The sequence below is a fragment of the Zingiber officinale genome, chromosome 5A (assembly GCF_018446385.1).
Source record: "Zingiber officinale cultivar Zhangliang chromosome 5A, Zo_v1.1, whole genome shotgun sequence".
NCBI lineage: Eukaryota > Viridiplantae > Streptophyta > Magnoliopsida > Zingiberales > Zingiberaceae > Zingiber > Zingiber officinale.
The window spans coordinates 142,527,761-142,540,874 of NC_055994.1; the positions used below are offsets into that span (position 1 = coordinate 142,527,761).

At 37.0% G+C, this 13,114-nt stretch overlaps 2 protein-coding genes across 3 annotated transcripts; one reads left to right on the forward strand and one right to left on the reverse strand.

Moving 5' to 3' along the window:
- Nucleotides 1-3,909: 3,909 nt before the first annotated feature.
- On the reverse strand, nt 3,910-4,275 carry LOC121980102 (protein GL2-INTERACTING REPRESSOR 1-like). Its single transcript, XM_042532069.1, has one exon. It carries the CDS (start codon nt 4,273-4,275, stop codon nt 3,910-3,912), a length of 366 nt encoding a protein of 121 aa, XP_042388003.1.
- A 6,664-nt stretch (nt 4,276-10,939) lies between these two features.
- Nucleotides 10,940-11,972, forward strand: LOC121983331. 2 transcript variants are annotated; one of them, XM_042536267.1, is made up of 3 exons: nt 10,940-11,384; nt 11,489-11,536; nt 11,641-11,972. In XM_042536267.1, exons 1-3 carry the CDS (start codon nt 11,039-11,041, stop codon nt 11,766-11,768), a joined length of 522 nt encoding a protein of 173 aa, XP_042392201.1. In that variant the 5' UTR covers nt 10,940-11,038; the 3' UTR covers nt 11,769-11,972. The 2 variants fall into 2 exon arrangements, with proteins under 2 accessions (XP_042392201.1, XP_042392200.1); XM_042536266.1 differs by having other exon boundaries at nt 10,953-11,384; nt 11,483-11,536.
- The last annotated feature ends 1,142 nt before the right edge of the window (nt 11,973-13,114 follow it).

Below are 13,114 nucleotides of genomic sequence, written 5' to 3' on the forward strand. Positions count from 1 at the left end.
ATCTCTGGTTAGTGCAAACTGTTGTCACGTCTTAGGGTATAATTTTCACTTAATTGATGGGTGATATTGGGATAAAAGGAAATTAAGAGTCATGCAAATATTTACTAACTCATAAATAAGATTTTCTAGTCCATTTTTTTATTAGGAGATGGTCCACCATATAATTATGGTTGCGACCGATCGTAATTATTGTAATCCCTTTTTAGATTCAAAGGATGGTTCACAATATAAATATGGGTGGATTGCGATTGCGATTCGACCATAATTAGTTGTGATATTTTTCTTGATTCATCTTCTCATCTAAATTATAGTTTGGTCGGAGATGGACAACCGAAGACCGCCTTTGCTCAGCACCCGACAGTCCGGTCATCTGTCAGACGGCCTTCGACAATTGGCTGGTGGCCGGATTGTCAAACGCCGAGTGAGGGCGACTTCCGAGCGGCCTCCAATCATCCATCCAAATTTAAATTATAATCTAGATGGGAAGATGAATTTAAGAAGAAATTATAACTAATTAGGTTGAATCGTAATCATAATATAACTATAATTATATTATACATCATTCCTTGATCCATTAAAAAAAAATAAACTAGAGGATCCTTGCTAAGTAACTCAACCTAGTTTTATTTGGGTTGTAACAAAGGTTCAGTGCCAAAACAGAGGTTCGGCGTCAAAACATCCACGATCTTATAATTTTATTGTTTAAAACAGACTTTATTTAAAATCTTAGAATTTAAAACTCGTGAAGAAAACAGAAGACGACTTACAAATTACAATGTATTGCTAAAATACAGGAATCTCTGAATTCTAGTCTTAGACAGAAAATTAAACACATCAAAAGCAATAATAATTTCTATTAAAGAACGATTTACAGATTAATCATTTTTTTTATTAGGAAAGAATAACTAGTGATTAATATATAAGATATTATCATCGTAAAATTTGGAGTTTAAATTTCGATATAGTCAAAATAAATAACTCCTTTATGTGCTAATCACTATTCCTAAAACTAGTAACCACTTATGATTTATCTCTTCTGTGTTGTCCTAGGACGGATTGGTGGGGGCACGCTGAGGACGAGCGTATTCGCTTTTTGTCACCATTAGGAAATAGTAGTCCTTATGTGTTAGTCACTATTCCAAAAGTTAATAGTCACCATGATTTAACTCCTTCGTGTTGCCCCTGGGACAGTTGATGAGGGCGCTGGAAGCAAGCGTATTCCCTTTTTGCCACCATTAGGAAAGAGTAACCGTCCATGATTTACCTCCTCCGTATTGATCTTGGAACGGATTAACGAGGACGGTAGGACGAACTTATTCAATTTTTATCATCAATTATTAGAAAAAAAGTAAAATGTATAACCTTCTCCCAACGTTAAAAAACAATCATCTAAAAAACCTTATAAATAAAACATAACGACTTTTTCTCTGAGCTAATCAATTTCTTTTCCATTAACCATAAAAGAGAAGCATAAAATCCAAAAACTCCGCTAATCACTCAAAAGATGATCTCAAGCGCAGATATCTCACTTCAGATTTAGAAATGAAAAGGGAAAATAGTAAGAAAGGCAAAATACTCGGAGGTTTGGTGAGTTATTGAAGGATCAAGAACATCGATCGAAAGTTAGCGAGTCGTGGAAGGACCAAAAATATCGATCAAAGCACACTGATCGAGGGTTTGGCGAGGGTTTAGCCCAGAATTAAAAAGTGAAAGGGCAGGATAAGATTTGGGAATTCGGTGATCACGGATAAAATCAATAAACTTTTTTTAAGACTATTAACAACGCACTTTGTTAAAGTTATTTGTTTCTGCACACTGTAAAAATATTTATTTACAACTTATTTTTTTACGTTATCATTTGTATAGCTATAATAACATTAACAATGATAGGTAAAAAAATAAATACGTTCGTCCTCAGTGTCTTTGTCAATTTGTCCAGGGTTAACACGGAGAAGATAAATCACGGACGACTACTAATTTTTGGAATAATAACTAGTATATAAGGGAAACATTTACCTCGACTTTATTAAAATAATTAGAACCTCAAACTTCATTGATAGCAACATAATAACATTAACAATGCATATACATGGGCATGCTGTAAATAATAATATCAATAGTCTACTGTTAATGTGTGTCGTTGATGTTGTACTGTGAAAAATCAAATTTATTATAGCATATAATTATTCAATTAGTTTATAAATATTACGAAAATAATGTCGGTATAATCATATCCTAAACGGTTAAGTTTAGATTTTGATCAATATGCAAAGGGTTTAAATTAATCCTTACATTTGTATTTGATCTGTATTTTAAGTTGTGCATAAACTTATTAGGTCATATACATGGAGCTAAACTTAGTTAAAAATTAAATAATTAGAATAATTGTAGTTGGGGCTCTATTCAAATTGAGAAAAAATTTCAAGCCCATAGATTTTGATAGGAATAAAAATGAGAAATAAATTTTGGATGAAAATAATTTTAATATATTTATTTAATTCTTTTTTATATCACTTTCTCTCTCATCATTCTATCATTCCACTTTCTCTCTCATCAATCTCTCCCACCATATATCCTTTTTCTTCATTTTCTCTCATTACACTTTCTTTCTTTTCATTCTTTCTCATCACTCTTTCTCTCTACTCATTCTCTCTCACCATGTTTTCTCTCTCATCATACTATCTTTCACTATTTTTTCTCATCATATTTTATCTCTTATCATACTTTCTCTATACTCAATCTCTCCCATTCTACACACTCTCTCCTCATTTTATCTCATCATATTTTTTCTTTCTTCATTCTCTCCCATCACATTTTCTCTCTCCTAAATCTCTCCCACCATACACACTTTCTCCTCATTTTCTCTCATCACACTTTCTCTCTCTTCACTCTCTCTCATCACACTTTCTCTCTCCTCATCCTCTTCGTCCCATCACACTTCCTCTCTTCTCATTTTATCTCATCATATTTTTTCTCTCTTCATTCTCTCTCATCATATTTTCTCTCTCTTCAATCTCTCCCACCATACACACTCTCTCCTCAATTTCTCTCATCACACTTTCTCTCTCTTCGCTCTCCCTTCACACTTCCTCTCTCATCATCCTCTCTCATCATGTTGGCCCTAGGATGGGTTTGCGAGAGCGCTGGGGGCGAGCATATTCGCCTTTTTGCCATAATATTTTTTCTCCTATCACACTATCTTTCATTATTTTTCTTATCACACTTTCTCTCTCATCATACTTACTCTCTTCTCAATCTCTTTTATCACACACTCTCTTCTCATTTTCTTCCATCACACACTCTCTTCTTTTTTTTTTTATCACACTTTCTCTCTCATTCCCCTTTCTCTCTCATCACATTTTCTATCTCCTCGTTCCCTCTCATCATGCTCTCTCCTGCGAGCTTATTCACTTTATTGCCACCAATGCTCTCTCCTATCATTTTCTCACGCATCTAATTTTTAAAGAAAAAAAATTTTAATTGATTTAAATAGAAAATATATTCAATTAATCAAATATTATTTTTAAGATTAATATTCATATTTATGATGATTCTCATTTCATAATATTATGATTCTAATTCTATTTCGATAAGTAGGAAAGAATTAAACACCACTTAAATCATCTGAAGTCAAGCAGTTTAATCTTCCTTTTGGTTTTCATTATTAATAAAATATCATGTTAATAAATATCATAATTACAGTGGATTAAATTATTATATTTTTAATAATGAGAGTTAATTATACGTCATATTATAATATATTTATTTATCCAATGCATAATAGGCAATTATGAAAGAGGGACGCAGGATTGGAGCTTCACGAGAAATCAACATCTCATAGGAAGAAAACGGGATTCTCTAATCGATCAGAAGACTACAAAATAGCAACGATAAAAGAAGAAGAATTAGTCAGCTCATCCGGGTCTTCTTGTCGACGTGCTTGCTGCCTCTGGCGGCGCCGGCGCCGGCGCCTCCGGCAGCAGCATGGAAGAAGTCGAGAAGGACGGTGCTAGCACACTTGGGGCACTTCTTGTCATCCTCGGACAACATGACGTACATGAGGCACCTCGGGCAGCCGGCAAGCACCATCGACGACGTCGTCGCCTCGGGACTCATCGGCGAACGCAGACCCAGATCGGGCTCCGCCGAAAGACAAGAGCTGGCTGATGGGGACGAAAGGCAACCATGGGGGGAGGCTTCGTCGACCACTCTACTTGGTATCAGCGCGAGGTTCAGCTTCAGGTCCAGCTTCTGTCCCTTCCTGTTGCGGTTCATCCTCGCTCGATCGCCTTCTTGATCGATCGATAAACAATTAATATGCACATCTTAATTAATTACTATGAATAATTTCAGCAAAGAAATCTATAGATCGAATCTTACTGAGGTACTGTCGAGGAAGCAGGATCCTCTTGCCGATCGAGCAAATGGCCTTCTAATTCCTAAAATTAAGTTACACAGGAATTTGGGGACGATGAAGCTTGTTAACTATCTACTACTACTACTTCCTTTATATATATATAAGCACACACATAGCTGGGTCAACGAAAAGGTTGTCTTTATAAATTCAGTAAACTTTACGACTGCAACGTGCACAATTTAATATTTGATTTAGAATTGAATCGTATCTGGGCGTGCATGGTTTCCTTAAGTGGCACATTAATGAGGAAGAAAGTCTCAAGGGCGTAGCTCGATCCGTGTGCATTAGGCCCTCGACGTGCCAATTAAAGAGTCTTGATCAATAATGTCACTTGTACTCTACGCACGCACTCAGAATTCATCGATTTGTCTAGACAAATTTCAAACTAATTATGAGTAGAATTAGGACGCAGGTGGTGGTGCTGATGATTATTTTATTCGTAGTGATTTTACGAGAAATTAGTATTTTCAGATTTAGTAATTGATTAAAGAGTAAACTTTAAACATCAATTTTAATTGTTCTTTCTTTGTTTGATTCTTATTCTTCTTATAACATATTGGGCGAATAGAGCAAGCGAAGGAAATTAAATGATTCAAGGAAACTATATAAGTTATGTAAGTGACGCCGGACAAGATAGCGATTATCCTGTGAGCTGACATGAAAAGGAAAAACTGAGAAGAAAATAAGAAAAGGAACTTCTAAGAAGAAATTTTTTTATTAAAACTTAAGAGGTTAATCTCTCAACATCTAAACATGACTCTTATATAGACCACACGCATGGGGAGTGCATGGTTCTGTGGCTGAAAGGTCCAGGGGTCGATCCCCGGGGTGTCACTGCCTGGGGTTAACGTCTCCGCCATGCACTTTCCACCTGTGTACCTGCATTTACCTCCCTCCATATCCGTGGGACCGGCTCTAGGGGGGCCGCTGATGTGGCGGTTCCACATTTTTTTTCTTATATAGACCACACGCAATTAAGACTCAAATAAGGATCCAATAAATATAATTAATATATCTTAATTACAATCTTATAAAGAAAGGAAATAAATTTTTGTTCGAAAAGAAAAATAATTAACTTAACGATCTTAACTCAAATTAAGATGCAGATCAAGACAAATCCTATCTAAAAATACAAAAAATATGAAAATTATCCTAAATACCCAAAAAAAAATAAAAATTACCAAAAATTACAAAAAGACCTTAAAAAGAGTTTAAACGTCGGAATTTGAGGTTGAAAATTGAAAGTTACGGTTTCACTTGTAACAAATGTAAATTTTTGAATTCTACATGCGTGATGACAGACAGAGTCTAATTCCGAGTCTCAAGTCAAAAGTTATGTTCATTTAAAATTTGAAGACTTATATTGGATCTTCAACACAAGTTGAGCCTACATAAGTAAGATAAATAAATGATTCAAGGAAACTTTGGGTACGTAGCTAGCCATTATGTAGATGGGTTAATTCGATCTTGTTTATGCAAATAGTACGTACCCCCACCTCTCATATTGGGATGGTGGAGTCTACACCGGATCAGTGGAGTCCACCATTCAAATGTGAGATGTGGGGGCACTATTTATATAGATAGGTTGAAATTTTCCATGTAGATTAATTGAGTGAATTTAATGAATCGAGAAGAATTTGAATACTAATTCAAGCTAGATAGGTTAAATATTGATGTGATTGACCCGTTATAGTTGACCATGGTTTAAGATTTTTATGTTTGAGCACTGTGTGTTGTACTTAATAGTAGAAGAAAACCAAGTGGGTTAAGGTGGATTAGACATTTAACAATTGCGAAGTCTAATGAGGGTCACATAGAGAGTCTAATAGGAAATTGAAAAGGAAATGACCTAATTGATCAAGGTAGATTAGACGCTTAGCAATGATAAAGTTCAATAGAGATTGGTAGATGAAGTCCTAATAGGTTAAGAATGACTTAATATTAGGTAGGCGATGAAAGTCGAGGCAAGTCATTGGAAATTAGATGTTTGATGATGATGAAATCCCTGCAACAGATCAAGGATAATTGAATGTAAAAAAAAAAAAAAGTAAAAATCCTAGATAAGTGAACTTTATGCATTAAAAGACTTAGCAGGTCGCCTAAGGTTGAGAAAGTGAAACTCCTAGTACATTGAGGAAAGCTAGATGCTAGTGCTGATGCAATCGTACTCATGAGTTTGATATTTGGAACATGGGTTAAGTAAGGTATTTAAGGTGATCTAATATGGTGTGTCCAGTGTGTAGGTGTAGATAGTTTGACAAGTACATGGAAGTCTTAACAAGTGAGAAATGTCGGATGATGGGCATGAAAGTAGAAGAGAGTCTTGTCAAGTGAGAATCCTAGTAGGTCAAGGAAATCAGATGCTGCTCGACATAAAACTCCAAGAGGAGTCTTGTCTAGGTGGAAATTCCAACAAGCCAAGGTTGGATGCTCAGTATGAAAGTCCAAGAAGGATCTTGTATAGATGGAAATCTTAGTAGGTTAGGGAGACTAGTGTAGGATCGCATGCTAGAGAAAGAGAGGGCGAGTGGTGAATAGCATATGTTCTTTTTCATGTTTTTGATAAAGTTATTTTTCTACTATTAGTATACAGTGGAAATATGAAAGAAAAGAATAACACACAATATTTTTTACTTAGTTCACAAACCCCTATGATTGCTTAGACTATATCTTGAGCGCAAGCACTTATCTTTCTCCTTTTCAAACACCTTCTGCCTGTGGAGAAACTTCTTACAAAATTGTCAATCACAAACACAATAAAAATATTAATGATGCACAAAAATAAAGACAAAAATGATTATGAAGATGCTCTAGAAGTCTGAATGCAACTGCACCCTCCTAGTACTTCCTCTATCGTTTGACAAACATCGAATCAGAGAGCACAGAGCGAGTTATGAATGTAAATGATGTCTCAAAAAATTGGCTCGACCTTCCTTTTATAGAACTCTATCAACACTTGTTTGGTCACTTGAAAGCCCTTTCGGTATCCCGAACCTTGTTGACTTGATTGTAAATTTGATCCTCTTTTACTCCAGTTCAAGTTGGCTTGACCAACTCGATTGCATTGAGCTTGGTCAATTTTGATCTATTAACCGCTTCACTCATATCCAATAACATCTGGAGATTCTGATCGCTTGGATATGGTCCGATCGCCAGACTTGTTCCAAGGGTTCTAACATGGTCTGATTGCCAAGACATGTTTCGATCTTCGGATCCTTGAGTCTCTGTCCAAATCCATCTTCTTGCAAGACAAAATAACTAGCTTTGTCGATCCTGATCCATTGACCGCCCCGTTCGGATCCAATATCACCTTGAGACTTTAGTTGCCCAAATATGGTCTGGTCGCCTGAATATGGTCCGGTCACATAGACATGTTTCGGTCTTCATATTCTTTTAGTCTTTATCTAGCTCCATCTTCTTACAAGATAAAATTACAAACAACATACAATGCCTAATATTTAGTCTACCCAATTTTTCCTGTAATCACTTTTTTTAAAGTTCATTTATTTAAAACTTTTCATTTATTTGGAATTTACTCTTATAAGATCTCTCATTATCCTTCACGTTAATTATTAGTCACACACTAATCACATCAAAATCAGTGGAAGACTCAAGATCTATATAATTAATCATCCTAATAGTCACCATCTCCACATCTTAACTCGATTTAATTGATTTTCTGCGGACGACACTAAAAATGATGATGTGGAAATCAATTTGTTGACGTGGACATTGAGGTGGCGATAATGATGCAAAGATTTGCCGTGGAGATGTCAAGGTGAGGATGTCGTCCGACTCGCATCTTGTGGTCCAATCGACGCACACAAGAGCAAACATCATAGGATGTCAGAGTTGTCCACAAAATCCCTCTAATATTTAAGCCACTAAGGTGTAAGTGGAAGCAAAACCAAAGTAGAAATTGCGAGAAAATGAGTTATTTGTATATCTAAGTACCTGCTGGTGTGAGTGGGGAGAGAAATTTTTAGTGGGTATGTAATTGGGAGTTATATTTGATAATCTTAGTTATTTATTTAAGGTTATCAAATCGATGATTCTCATGTAATGTTCACACATAAGTAAAAGGGTAGTCTAGAAATAGAAAACCTCATAAAATTAAAATTTTCCTTAATTTCAAGTTTAACGGTTTTTTTTTATCAAAAATATCCTTCGATAAAAGAAAAATATTTTTTTAAAAAAAACTGTAAAGAAAAAATATTAAAAAAATTTAAAAGGAAAAAAAACGTGAAAAATAATAATATTTTTTTAAAGTAAAAAATAGAAATAAACACATAAAAACATTAAAAAAAGAAAAGTAAAAACATATTAAAAAAACACATTAAAAGTAAAAAAAAATAAAAAAAAACATAAATATAGTTGGTTTTGTGAGGATAATACAGTTGATCCTGTCCGGAATCTGAGTCGGACGGACCATCGGGTGAGGTCAATGGAATGTTGACCGAATCATGATTTTCCGGAGGGAGTATGCTGAGATGACTTTTATGTTGACCAAGTCGTCAGAAATCTTCTGGTCAACGCTACCTGTAGTCAGCGACCGGGTCACCCCAGTCCCTGCTACCCCGATACTCGAGACAAATCCAATGAGTGTATAAGTAACAGATTAAGACGTATAATAATGAAATGAATGTAGAGTGAGTACGGAGAATATACACTGACCCAGGGGGCGCCCTCAGGTAGATCGGCGAGCTGGTCGGGATGTTACTCGAGTTGTCGCGGCTTGGAAGAGTAGATGACTTTGAGCATGCTACAAAGTTGGATATGACGACATGGAGCCAAACGCGATGACACGAAACTGGATGTGACCTTGACACGCAAGTCGGGATAATACATCGACGCACAGGACAGGATGTGGCTTTGGCACGCAGGCCGGAATAAGATAACGACACGCAGACCGAAACACGACACACATGCTGGAACACGACAATAACGCGAAGGTCGAGAATAGTAGCGGCTCAAAGGCCGGCGATGGGCTAAATCAGAAGGGTCGAGCGAAATGCTGGATGGTCAGGATTCAGCGGATTAGCGTCGTATCTAAAGGCAAGGGCGTCGGTCACTCAGATCTACCAATAGGGGTGTCCGTTGGTCAGATTCAGCGGCAAGGGCGCCGACAGTGATGCTAGTAGCGACGTTGGTGGTTGGTGATTGCTTACCGGGACTATAGACCGGAACAGAGGCGCTGTCGACGAGAGGAGAGGGGAGGGAAGTGGCTGTTGGTGTCGGTGACGTCTAGAAGCAGTGATGGTAGAAGCGTGTGTGAACGGAAGTGAGGGGGCGACCGCTTGAGGGAGAGAGAGCGGCGACGTCGGAGGTGGAGTCGACCACATCCTAGTGCAGAGGAGAGGCGACTGCCACTTGCGTCGCTTACGGTGTGCGTGAATGGGAGAAAGGGGGTGATCGCTCAAAGGGGAGAGAGTGGCGGCGAGGGAGAGTTAGAGGTGGGCGGCAGCCCAACGACGTTGACGACATCAGCCTACATAAGGGAGGAGGCATTGGTTCTCCTCCTTGTTCTGGCGAGGTGTCGGCGAGAGCCTCTAGCGAGATGGCGCCGACCGATCAACGGTGGCAGTGTGCATACTTGTGACTATGGTCGCGGCCCAGGAAGCAGAGCATGGAGTGAGCAAGAGAGAAATAGAGGGAGCGGTGGTTTGCCAATGAGGAAGGAGAAGCAGCAGTGGTGACATGAAGAGGAGGTGGTGGCGTTCGCGTGAGATGATGGCGGCAGAGCAGAACACGAAGGAGCAGCCCCCAAAACCACGAAGTGAACCCCCCCTCCATAGTACCTCCTCCTCCTTAAAGCTTTACACAGTGAAAAGACCTCCTCCCCCTCTTAATTATATATAGACCCTTAAACTATATCTATATCAACAGTAAAATATTAAAGTAGGTTACTCATTAAAACTTTCAAATAAATAAGTTTATATCCTAATTATGTGATTATTTAAACCAAACATCTTCCAAGATCATAACTATGATCTCAAGCAAAATTAGAGTCATTCTTCAATTTCCCCTACTAATTCCACCTTAGTGGTCCTTTCGTTGAGGTGACTTCAACCCCTTCGCCTATTATTGGTCGGGAGTAATTATCATGGAGGAACCAATGCCAAATAGAGAATTCACACGATTTGACTCCTAACCGACTAGATTAATATTCGACCCTTGACACTGATCAATTTGACTCCTGACCGACCAACGATTCGGTGATGGCACGTATAAGTTATCTATATCTACCACACCAAATATGTTATGATACAGTGATAAGCATCTAAATAATTATCCAAGTAGTAGTTATGATAAATTTATATAAAAAAAAAATTCAAATGAGACGTGCAATTAAAATATATTAGGCTTCTAAACCATTCCCTAAGCGCTTTCTATGACACCTACAGTGCCTTTCGATACCCGTTTGAAATTAAATAAATTTGGCAAACAGGGCTCCCCACCGTCGGTGGTTCAACGTTCCATTTTCAAACCCGTTAACTTGCACGTCCGCAGAATCTCAAGCAACGTTCACTCACGCGAGGCACAACTCTCGCGGCCGCATTAAACTAATTGGAAACCCTTCTTCCTTCCTAAAACTCAAAATACTGACAGCTATAAATTTTAATGTACCTTTCCACTTTCCTTTCTAAAATTAATAAATTCGATCCGTCCGTTTTTCTCCAGCTGCCACTCCAGCTCCATCGGCAGCTAGCACGCAGATCAAGCAACGCCATGCATCGGCAATCCCTCGGATCTCCTGGCCCCAAGCTCCTCGTCTCCGGCATGGACGACCAGCGCAAAAGCCTCGGTGGACATCCTCACGAACCCTCGATGGAGGCGGTGGAGGATAAGGCGATCCGGACCAGTTCGAGGGCGGAACGCTCCATTCACTTGATTCCCATCTGCACTATCCTCTGCATCCTCGTCCTCTACCTCCTCTCCCACGATCCCCAAAGTTCGCTTATCCAAGGTTACTTTCTTATTCTTTCTCTCTGATCTTCTTCTTCTTCTTCTTCTTCTTCTTTTTCTTCAAATCAGTAATTAATTAATGGCCGCGTTGTCGGGCAGATTCAGATCTGAAAGCGATAAATGGCTGGGGCTTGCGATCCGACCCCGCCGTGGGTACGATCTACAGTGATGATTTATTGTTTTCGATTGGTTTCTTAATTTTAGGAATGCCTTGATAGTTTAGTGCGGGATTTATTGATTTGGGGTTCTGTTTGTAGTGGCGGAGAAGGGCGTCACTCGATCGGCGACGCAACAGAGCCGACGACGTAGACTGAAAGCGGCGAGGAAGATGGGCGTTGCACGTGACGACTGGGCGGAGCCAGAACTGCTCGTGTTGGAGAACTAGCTCGCGGTTGATTAGGGAGCGTGGGTTGCAAAATTCGTTTCTGTTCTTTCTTCCTTAAAAAAAAATCGGTGCGTGTTTATTCATGGAATATGGAAGACTATGTACGGAGGTGGATCCGATCAAAGTTTCTTTTATTTCTTATTAATTTTATCAAAGTTTCATACAGGATTTCTATAAAAAAAAAAAAAAGGATGAGGTCAATAATCAACTGGTCAATAAAAGATTTCATGATTGTTTATCGTCGTATGCGCAGCAGAGTTTTAATGGGCGACTACGATATTTTCACCTTTCAGATCTGTAAATGAGATTTTTTTTTTCCAACCACATTAATACATCTCAAAATTATAAAAAAATATCATTCATTTCAGAATTTTAAAAAAAATCTCTGTATAACTTTTTTATTATTTTTTACAAATCACCGATACTAATTTTTATTTAATATTTTAATTAAATATAATTTTTAATTTAATTTATAACTCAGCTTTTTACGGAAACATATAATACTCAAATTAGGTATCCTAGTTTTAAAATTAACAAATTATGTACCTAATTCTATTTTGTCCTTATTTTTACCGCTATTACAATTGTAGTAGTTGAATTAATTAATTTTATAGTTTAAAAAAATAATCTATCCATGTTTAAAAAATCACCTCCCTTAATATAGTATATTAAATTGATATTGAGAACTAAATAAATATATAATTTAATTTCATATCATTTTGAACTATGCAAGTCTATCAGTAAATTTTGACCAAATGAACTTAAGAATTTTGGCCAAAATCGATTTATAGATCTAGATAATTCAGAATAATATGAAATCAAATTCTATGTGTTCATTCAGTTCTCTTGATTATATAAATATCCATAAACAATAATTTAACACATTATATTGACAGAAGTGATTTTCTGAACACGAATTTGTAAGGAAAATATAATTTGTGTTAAAAAATCATTACTTTTCAATATATTTGGTCAAATTGATATTTGAGGACATGAATATAATCATAAGAATTATACGAACTCATGAGACCTAGTTTTACGTCATTCCAAACTCTTTAAGTCTATCAATCAATTTTTACCAAAACTTTTTAGATTCATTTGATTAAAATTGGTTGATGAGCCTAAAAAAGCTCGAAATGATGTGGAACTAGATCATATGAGTTCGTCTAATTCTTTTTATTATATTAATATTCTTAAATATCAATTTAACCAAATATATTAAGAATAATAATTTTTTTAATATAAATTATTTTCGGACATATTCGTGTTAAAAAATTATGAATTAGTCTAAATTGACTGATAAATCTAAATGATTCATAATGACATTAAACTAGTGCTCAGATGTT

Bases quoted from the DNA above. Each gene is read 5' to 3' on its own strand.
- LOC121980102 (XM_042532069.1), bottom strand. From the start codon at position 4,275: ATGAACCGCAACAGGAAGGGACAGAAGCTGGACCTGAAGCTGAACCTC.
- LOC121983331 (XM_042536266.1), top strand. From the start codon at position 11,039: ATGTACCTTTCCACTTTCCTTTCTAAAATTAATAAATTCGATCCGTCC. The intron at 11,385-11,482 runs GTTACTTTCTTA...GTTGTCGGGCAG, and splicing joins CCAAAGTTCGCTTATCCAAG to ATTCAGATCTGAAAGCGATA. The intron at 11,537-11,640 runs GTACGATCTACA...TTCTGTTTGTAG, and splicing joins GCGATCCGACCCCGCCGTGG to TGGCGGAGAAGGGCGTCACT.